Here is a 10,783-nt window from a genome sequence, read left to right on the forward strand (position 1 = left end):
GAGAATCAGCTGTGTCATGAACTTATTTGCTCCGACTTGGACTTCATGGCCCCTCTTGAACTCACGCTATGCTCAGTTTTTCTTATCTTAACCCCAATCCCTGCCTCTCTTTACTGCAGAATCAATTTGGCTATCGAGATGGTGGTCCAAATGCTGCAGAAGGACCCTTGGCAGGCACACAAGCTTGTGTGAACCAGGATGCCACAGGTGGCCCGAGCCCAGTCCTGGAGGACCAGCGTTGTAATGGAAGCCTGCATAAGAAGAGCCTGAGCCAGGCTGGAGGGGAAGACAGTGGGGGTCAGAGGTACAGTGCTGATCCAACCATCTTTCTGGGGGAGAGAGCATTGAGAGGGGACACTGATGAGGACGGATACATGACGGCAATGAAGGACAAGAGCTCCTCAGGTACTCATAGTAAAGCCTTATGAGACTGTTGTGGCCACTTGAATCATTTAGAAGATAGTTAATCCAGTTTAATTTTCCAGAGTATACATTAGAAGCAGAATTGCTCTAAAGAAGCTAAAAATAAGTTCAGGTAGGAATTCTGCAGTCCTGCAGGGTATTTAATAGTAATGATGCATAAATGTATTTTAGGAGCTGTATTTAATCCACAGCACATAGTAGATAATATTAAACTTTAAAATAACCTTACCTAATTAAAATAATTTCTTACTAATCTAAAAAACAAAACTGTGTAGAGGAAGTTAAAGATTGATTACGCTACAATCATCTGTGCAGCTCCACAAACAGAAACATAATTAAAATTATAAACAAGTACATAATATATGTGCACCTTTCTCTCTGTCTTGTCATCTCTTTGCTCATTCACAGAGTAAATACGATCCTTTGTACGATAGTCGGCCTGTCATTTTTCCTGTTCATTTCATCTCATTCCATTGATTAAAATTCCTACTGAGTTTCCTTCGACGGCGGTGTATGTCAGCTACTACTACAGAGTCATGTTTTGCCTTTGATCATAATTCAGTCCATCAGCCCTGCTCTTGCACTACCGTCTTTGATTTTTTTTTTTTTTTTTGAGCAGCTCAAAATATAACAAAGCCTGCAGCAAAATGCATCTGATGCAATGTCAAGGAGCGGAAAAGTGGGCAAAATCAATAGGTTTCTCACCCCACTATTATAGCGCTTGGAAGCAGTGAAGAGGGGTCATTTGTTGGCATTTTCAACCCCGGCAGATGGAGTTTCCAGTGCCAAAGAACTGCTGGCAAGATGCCCGTCTTGTCCTGAGTGCCTGCCATTAACGCCATTATCATCTCCATCTTCTCTCCTCATTACCGAGTGATCTCTTTCTTTTACTCCATTTCATTCTCTATTTCCTTTGTTTTCTCACCTCTTGATTTAATTTCTCCAGATTTTTTGTTATTGCTGTCTGAACTGTTTTTCTCTTCTTCTAATTCACTCTCCTTCTCATTCATTTTCTGTGGTACAGAATATCTGAATCCCATTGAGGAGAACCCGTTTGTCACGCGACGTAAAAACGGCGAGATCCACGCCCTGGATAACCCAGGCTACCACAGCACACCCAACAGTCAGCCCAAAGGAGAGGACGAGTACATCAATGAGCCCCTCTACCTCAACACCTTCCATACCCCCGCTGAGTTGGGCCTGGAAGCCCTGAGGAGAAATGGTCTGCCCCTACCCACCCAGCCTCCTTCTTCTATCTCAGCCACAACCTCAGGCTCCCATCTCCCGCTTACCATCCAGACTAGCCTGCCCCACTACCCCCTCCCCACAGCCCAACCATCTCCATCTGGTATTCCTTGCCATCATGGTCCACCGACTCACATCCTCCATGCCCACCACACCGTCAAACCTGCAGGGCAACCTGGCAATCCAGGTGGCGGCTCTGTTGCTCAGAGTCAAGCAGGAACTACTGCTCAGGCTCAGGTGAGCCAGTCGGGCGCCCTGTCCACTTCAGCCACCATCGGGCATGGCAGCCTGCCAGCCTACCAGAGCTACGCCACCACACACCCTGCCAGTTTGCTGAAGCATGGAGGGCAAACATCAGGTAAAGCCAGCGGGAAGAAGCTAAAGGTGACCTTTGACAATCCAGAATACTGGCAGCACAGCTTGCCTCCCAAATCATCTAACCAGGCAGCCTCAGATGGTGCCCAGGGAGGTTCCACCAACGCCAAGCTCTTCTATAAGCAGAATGGACACATACGGCCGGCAGTAGCTGAAAACCCTGAATACATGTCTGAGTTTTCCCTGAAAGCTGGAACCATCTTGCCACCTCCACCTTACCGGCAGCGAAACACTGTGGTCTAGATTATTCCATTTAACAAACGTTCCCCAATCTTCCTCTAGCCTCCAACAAGCCCAACATCCTCTCCAGTTCCACGGTCCTACACAAAGAGAGAGTAGCACCAACCAAGGCTGCTCTCAGCCCTGCCCAGATAATGGGCCATCTGCTGTAGATTGTAGCAACATCTGGAGGAGGTGGACCGAACCAAGCAGAAGCAACTCAGACCCCTGAACTGTCACTATAGACAATCTCGTCCATCTCTGTTCTGTAGATAGAGACTGTGCTCCATGTCATTCAGAATGTCAAGGTTATGGTAGTTTTCAGTAAAGAACAGATGCTTAATTATCACACAGCAGTGGACGGACTGTATCTGGGGGTACCTGAACTCACTGCCAGCCACTTGGGTCTCAGATTTGTGAGAGGAACAAGAAGTTTTACTAATCTTTTTGCTTTCTATTATAAAGTTCTGAGGAAGAACAATATTCTGCAAAGGGTTTCTGAAAGACACAATCACATAGAACAAATACAGTCTGTTAGATGTCAAGATGCCTGGTTTTCTGAATGACCTTAGAGTGAGGTAGCCAGGCAACAAAAGCAAAATATGGAGGAAGAAAAGACAATATAGAGTGGACAACAAAAGATGGAGCACTCATCAATCATATTCAGTGATTTTGCCTATAGGATTATACCCACCGTGTGTTCTTTTATATAAAATATGTGAATCTCATCTCATCCTTCTACTGTAACTGTGATACTGTGATGGACAAAACTACAGTGATCTTTTCTTTCACATTTGTAGTTCAACCATGGACTTTTTAAATTGCTCAAGAATCTGCAGGGCAACTGCTGTTCTGTTGGTTTTGCTTGGCTGCTGTCTGTTTGGAGAAGCTGACTAAAATAGCTTTCCCAGGGCAAATGGTAAAAGGGAAACCACACTGTAAACACTTTTATAATCACGGGTTTCAGTGCTGAAAAGATTTTTATACACTGGTTTTCCCATTCAGATCGTGAAGCTAACTCGGATGAGAAAACCTGCTATGAGCTGTAGAGTACTCAACAGTAAAGCAGCTGAACTCAAAATGGTGTTCAAAGAGAGAAAAAAAACTACAGAAAGGGGAGGAAAAGTTCATGAAAGTTTATACAAACTGACTAATGAAGACCTCAAGGAAGAAACAAGACAGCACCAGCAGAGCACAGTTAAACAGACTACTTTATATGTCTATCTGTCTTTATGTTAGTGTGATTGGGATTAGTGTGTGCGTGTATGTTCATATTTTAGCAAGCTACAGATGATCCCACTGGGGGGTAAAAGTCAGTGTTAATGGAGTCGAAAGCTAAAGATCTTCAGTACTAACCAACGATCGACTCTATCAAGGCTTTTTTTCCTATGTCAAGTATAAAACAAACCAAGCTCAAATCAAAAGATCATTAAAAGCCCCAAACTGCACCAAATGGCACCAAATCTCTGGAAGGGTTTTATAGATTTAGGGTGTCCTTAGCTAACGTTACTTTCTTTGAGCTGATCAAAATCAAGAATGTGAGGATTTATCATTTTATTAACTGGAACTGGAGCTTGTCTCGGTCATGGTGTTTGTTATATTCTCGATTGCTTGGTCCGAGAAAAAGTAGAACTCTAGACTACTTTTGGCCACATAACTCTTGATTATTTTTGTCCACATCTGATCTAGATGTTTTTTGCTTTTTTTTTACAGAATCATGTTTTTTTCCAGACCCCACCCATATTCTTATTAGACTGTTAATTGGTAGCTAATTTCATTTTGGCTACTAGAAGTGTCAGTGGTTCCTACCCAAATTGTTCACAAGGCAGAAGTCGATAAGCTAACCTTGTCTGCTAGAAAATGTATTTTAAAGAGCAAGAATAAATGATGCTTTCAAATAAGTCAGATGTTTTAAAGCTAAATTTATTCTTTAGCATTAAAGCTAGCTTAAGCCTCACATGCACCTCCATAGAATTGTAACTACACCTTGTGGCAACATAGATCTCTGATCTTGCCAACGAATATGTGGCCATAGATTGTGGCTAAATACAGAAAACTTGACAGTAGCTTGAAGTGTATATTTTATTTATATTTCAACCAGGACAACTATAGTCAGAAGACTGTTGTTTTAGTAATTTCTGTTTGGAGGTATGGTTCTATTCTGGACTAATGTAGAAAGCACAAAGCAGGGAGACTCCTTTCACGTAAACTATACTTCTGTATCAGCTCTACGCCGTAACTTATACCATAACCAGACCCCATTTTAACCCTATGCCGCAACCTTCTAAGTAACCTGTCGTGCACTTCCCTAGAAATGTAACTACATGTCGGGCCAATGCATACCACAACGACTTGATGGTGTGGAAGACCTCAGTGTAGGGATACAAGGAGTTTCCAATTACGTAGTTAGTTGTGATGTTGAGATTTCCCACAGAAGTCTTAATGAAGTTTAAGATTTCACAGAGCAGAAATAACAACAAATGTGAAAAGGAAGAGTTAGCTGGATGTGGGGTTGGCTGCTTTCAAAAAACTGTCATAAGGATGTGTAGAAGGGTACTAGCTGAGACATTGGCTTATCCGCTGGGACTGTGGTGGAGCTTGACTTTGTCACCTGGCTGAACTTGGCCTTTGATCCATGTATGCAGTTGTGGTCAGAAGTTTATATCCACTCATCACAAATATCATGGTCATTTTGGGCTTCTAATGAATTCTTTGAAACTGTCTTTTTTCCACAGTGAAATGACTGTATAGTATACATATTTAATGACTTTAAAAACAAAAAATTGGGCTTTAAAGTTTTAAAAAGTATCTGGCATAATTCTGGCGGATATTTGGCCACTCTTCTTGGCATGCATTGAAAATGTAAAAAGTAAAAGAAAAAAAAGCTGAAAAATAACACGAGATTCATGCCCATGATGAGTGTATGTTAACCTACAACCACAACTGGCCAAACCAAGTTCATAAAGCAAGCTCTGTTTTGAATACATGTAATTTTTTTTAATGCAGCACAGGGTAACTGGTAAAAGAAATGAGTACTATACTATATGACATTTTTTTCAGTTAAAACTATAATGTTATGTTTTCCAATATTAAGTTAGTTTAGTTTTCATTAGTTTCTTGGTGAATCACCAGACAGTCAACTACTGTTACCAGTATTAATAACTGTGCCAATTTTTAACATACCTAAGAAAGTCATTTCTTGTTTTGTTTGATGTAATTTGCACTTTCAGCACCACTGAGTTTTAAATTAATTAGTCTAGCCACTGTTTAACGAAGCCTCTAATCTATAAAGGCTTCACATCTGTTCTTAGCCCAGAGTGATATCATCACTCTCAAGAAATCTCAAGAAAATAGTTCTAACCCTGACTACTGATGCCTGTGTAGGCAACTTGCCAGTCAATGCTGCTGAAAGCACTGTATTACAGCCGTTATTTCTTCCACCAAGCCATACACAACACCTGTGGGTAGGGGAAAACACTGCAACGCTTGCCAAACTTAGAAGTTCAAGATAAAACTTGTGTAATGTTGGTTTTTCTCAGAGGTCCTTTTGCAATATCTCCTTTATTTAGTTGAATGAATATGAAGAAAAACTTGTAGTTCTTGAACCTTTAACAACAACGGTATTTTTCATTATTTGTGGAGCATAAATATTGCTTTGTCATAGTTTCAACAACCTTTCATCATTCTGCTCTGCCAGAGCCCAGCCCTGCCTAAGCTGTGTTCTTGCGTAGGTTATTTATTTTGTGTATTTAAAAGTGTGTGAAAGTGTGCTTGTCTCAGTCTATGCACATGTAACGCTGTATGTGTTTATCCTCCCCATGGAGCACTTTGATCAAAGTCGCGGGTATAAAGAAAGGATTTCCACTCTTCGTTACTGAAATATTCAACTTGTTTATCCAGCCGTTTACCACTTCAGAAAGCAATAGCTTTAGCAAAAGTACAAGGAAGGAACTGGGGCCAAGAGGTCATAAGGAAAACACATTTTACATGGTACTTGACCAGCTTCAAGAATGTCCTTGTTTCCATGTTTTTTCGTTGGCTTCAAACAGTATTTATAGTAGTGCTTTGATGCTGTCATGATTAATTGATGAAGGAGTATTTTGTAGTCCTTTTTCGAGCTCTAATTCAGTGAAATAGAGACAGCATTTAATATCAATGTGAAATATTTATGCCGCGTTTGAGCTTGTTTATACTGAGCGATGGAAGCGACTGCCAAATCTGGGTTTCAAGAAAAAGGAACAAAAATATGATGGTGGTCGAAAGAAAAACACACGTCTTGGTTTATGCCTGTTTTGCCCTAAATTACACTGCAGACCCAGGCAAAATGTGTGTTTGAATCAAGAACAGATTAAAGGACTGATGATACGAATGGTTTCAAATGTTCTCAAGAGCACTTAAGAGAATCCGAGGCATCCCCACTCTCCCATTTTTGATCTGAGTCATTGACTTGTTTGTTAACAGAAAGGTAGGAAAAAGCACCTGAAGTTCCCCTTCTGTCAAGTCGTGTTTTTCCCATCCTAAGGCCTTGGTTATCCTTTTAGAGTACCAAAATGTGTTGCGTCTATGTGGAAGCATTTTTTTCCTCTCTGAAGACTAATATCTTGTGTCTTGTTTCAAACTAATTTTGCCTTGGTGTTACCTGCTGCTATTTGTCTCAGTCCTTAACAGGCTTGTGTTCGTGGCAGTTCAAAAGCATGCCAGGGGGAAACACTGCTGGTTAGGCTGATCCTTTTTATATTATTTTCTGGGTTTAGTTTTTTTTTTTTTACTGCCTCCACAAAGCCAAGGTGCAAAGGCATGTAGCCATGTCCTGAACCGAATCCTTCAATATTTTATCCTCAAACACCATACAGGCTTCAACAAAGTCTATTGTATAGTAAATATTACATTGCATGGTTCCCAAAGTGAGTGTTTTACTGCCCTCCACCTTTGTATCTCATTTATGACAACATTATACTCAAATTTCTGTCCAGTGTGGGAAAAATTAACCAGATATTTTTTATCGAGTTTAGTAGCACAAACTGGGAATCCTTATTTCTGCGATGTTTCATGGGAATTTTTGTGTGTGAGTGTAGTACACCCCCACCCCCTCCCTACAGTGTCTTTTTAATATTGAGTTTTATCCTTAGTATCAACGATGTAACTTCTTGTGTTGGCTACTGTACATTGTTCAACATGTTTGTTATTCTAGCCACGTTTCTTGGTTTCTTGACATTTTAATTGCACAAAAGAAGAAAAAGCTACTCTTAGCTACTCCCTTATTCACAAGGGGTTGCCATAGCGGGTAGCTCCACATATTCGGTTTGGTAGATTTTTACGCCGGACGCCCTTCCTGATACAGCCCCGAAGGGATTTGCGTCTCCTACCGGAAATCAAACCAGGAATCTTTCGCTTGTTAGGCGAATGTATAAACCACTATACCATTGTCCCTCATAAAAGAAAGTCATTCATTTTCTGTATTCAAATCATTGTATCAGTATAACTGTACAGAATCTTTGGGATTTCCTCCCAGATTTATCTAACACACTTCAACAACAAATGTGAATAATATTTTTATAAAGCACTGAAATGGCCGACTTGGTGAATTTGTAAATAAGGAGGCGATGCTTTGAATTTATATTGGTCTTCTCTCCTACTGCTTTTTTCTCCTGCTTATATCGACTTGTACAAAAAGAGCCGTACATATTTGCTTTATGTAAGTGTACCCTTTTTACTAATGGGTATTTCATTTTAAAAGTGCTTGTTGTTCCCTTCTCATGTGAAACTCTGTTCAGTGGCCCTGCTTCAGACCTTTGTGGCTGTTCACGTGTAACGTTTCAGTTTAAGTGAACACTGTTAAACACTACACAAATGGGTGGTGTCTCACTTTGAATACTTCCATAATAGTAGCATATTAGCTTGATAGTGTAGTGTTGTCTGAAATCAGGCACGACAAGAGGCTGGACTATTGGAGCATTTGACCATGGCTGTCATGCTAGCTGGCACATTTTGTTCATGTTTACATTTGTCAAGTTACTTACTAAATGTAATACTAAATTCTTCTGAAGTAATGTAAACACAGTAACATCAGTCCCAGATTGAAAAATCTCTTGCTTTTAGCTTTCCAGATAGCTAGCATTAACAAGGATTGTTGCACTAGCTGCAACATTTTATAAACATATGACAAAATGAGCTTCTTACCATGTATAACACTTCTCTGTCATTGCAGATGTAAGTTTAACATGCATAAATATCAGTCGGTGCCATAATGCGTGAAATATCAATCCCGGGTTGCTAAACATCTCCTGGCGGTAGCTAGCTAGATAGCGCAGACTGCAAGTCTCACACTAGATGGCGCATTTAGTGAATTTATCAAGTTGTTGAGCCTCTGGTCAGATATCTTACACTAAAATCTCTATGAAGTCACAGAAAACTACCAGACAATACCACAGTGCAGACAACATGCCAACAACACAAAAACAACTAGCTAGCTAGTATTAGCTCAATATCTGGCTCTAATTTGAAGATCAGCTGTTAATGCCTTAGTTTCCACTACTTAAGGCCTAAGTCAGACAGGCTGTGCGACGGGTTCATCATTCTCCTTGCAATATCTGATCACTAAGGAAAGATGTATGGTCCCCCACCAGTTAACAAGTGGTTGCTGGAGATTGCTGTCTGTCACAAATGGGGTGCTGCATCAGACAGCCTCCTTGGGATTGTTTTGTTTGCTTGCATATTGTTGCTTTTGCCTGTAGATTGCATGAAAAGCAGCCACTTTTCAGCTATGCTCTCTGTAACTGGACACGGAGAACATTCACCTTCAAAATAAAAGCAGTGCCTTATTGGAACTAAGACATTTCAAAAGGTGCAACTTTTACAGTTAAGGTGAATATTTGCCAATTGTGCCACACTTGACAGTTTCACTACAGCTTAATGAGTAGTTTGCGAGCATTTGCAGACAAGTTGGACGCTTCCATGCAAACTGGAGACTGTGCCAGTCTAACAGTGGCTAAAACAATCATAAGTAGATTTTTGGTACAACTCTGTATACCTGTTGGCAACCAATGTCATACTAGCAACCGCCAGCAACCTCCAGCAGCCATTTGCATACTGTTTGTGGAATATACACTCTTTTGCTATGGTGTTCACTAGCTGTTAGGGTAACCCCACTCACTCCAGGCCTAAGTGAGTGAAGGTTTTAGCAATCAATTTCACAGTCATTGCTCGCAACATCCAGCAACCACTCATCAACCAGTTGGGCGATGAACATTTTTCCCTAGCAACCGGTCATAATCAGATCATTCCCAGCTGGTCTCTAAGCCTGTGTGAATAGGTCCTGAGCAACATTCGGAATAGTGCATGCCATTCACAAAATAACGGTAGGGGTGGTAGTACGCAAACTGAGACACATCTGATTTACTTTTCCAATGCCTACCATGTCAGTCAACCAAGAGAACTCAATGCCATCTTTCTAAATGTCATAAAACTGAAACCTGTGGTCCCAACTAACCTATATAAACTGTGTTTGAGAGTCAGTGTTACCTTCTCTGCTTACTTTCAACTCGAAATATTACTGAGCCAAGTCCACCCTCTTACTCCTCTTTTCTGCACAGCCTTCACAATAGGCCCTGATTTCATTTAATTTGTTTTGCATGCTTTCAAAAGGAGACATAGTGGAGAGAAGGCGTCATCGCTTGCTCTTCTTTGCGTACTGTTGGTTTTCAATACTTTCCCCTTGTCCCTTTACCCAACACCGTCATTGCTGACTTTCTCTTTGAGTACTTTGAAACCATACCCAAAGCTTTATATCATAGAAATACCGTTCCTCATGTTTGTTACATGAATCTGTCAAAAGTATATTTTTAATTTAATATAAATAAAGATTGATTCGATATATGGTGTGGTCGTTTGTGCACGTGTGTTTAGTAAGTGTTGTGGGGGCTTTCTTTACTTGATATTTACTTGGGAAAGCACCACTTTAAAGTTTTTATCCTTGTTATGAGTTGTGTATCTTCAAAATCAGCCAAATCAGGGATTGCTAACCTTATTAGGCATTCTGTATCTTTTTCAAATACCCCTCAGTGGGGAAGCTCAAGTCCTCAGCCCAGATCATAGGTTTCCTTGCTCGACACGCCACCCTGCTGCCTATAAATAGAATGGAAAACGAAAGCTGCTTTCAGATGCTCTAATCCACATGCTAACAGCTTCAATAATAAAATTTAGCAGATGGTGTCTTTAATTAAGGCAAAGAAGCTCTCAAGTTACAGTTATTTTGACCCGACTTCATGAGATGAACATTTCAGAAACTTGCACTGGAGACGAGATGCTGCACCGCTCCACGCTTTCATGCTCAAAAGGACTTGCAGATGAAGACCAGCTGCATCAAAAAGGTCCGCAGTGTGCTCGCCTAGCTTCCTCCAAAACCTCGCCTCAAATCGGATAATGTGTGGATACAACATTTTGCTGTCGTTTTACTCTCGCCCCGTGCTGCGCTTAATACACTGTTTACCCAAGTGTTGGTTATGTAAACTGGCATAGGCAA

The 10,783-nt window shown here is 40.8% G+C and overlaps 1 protein-coding gene across 3 annotated transcripts in view; it reads left to right on the forward strand.

The window, feature by feature from the left end:
- LOC120746115 (receptor tyrosine-protein kinase erbB-4-like) overlaps nt 1-8,697 on the forward strand; it is a 353,488-nt gene extending 344,791 nt beyond the window's left edge. For all 3 annotated transcript variants that reach the window (XM_040051409.1, XM_040051411.1, XM_040051410.1), the window contains exons 26-27: nt 120-405; nt 1,448-8,697. In XM_040051409.1, the coding sequence (XP_039907343.1) occupies nt 120-405; nt 1,448-2,286 (1,125 nt within the window). In that variant the 3' untranslated portion in view covers nt 2,287-8,697. The remainder of the gene's footprint in view (nt 1-119; nt 406-1,447) is intronic.
- The last annotated feature ends 2,086 nt before the right edge of the window (nt 8,698-10,783 follow it).

Source organism: Simochromis diagramma, unplaced genomic scaffold, assembly GCF_900408965.1.
Source record: "Simochromis diagramma unplaced genomic scaffold, fSimDia1.1 OVJJ01000107.1, whole genome shotgun sequence".
NCBI lineage: Eukaryota > Metazoa > Chordata > Actinopteri > Cichliformes > Cichlidae > Simochromis > Simochromis diagramma.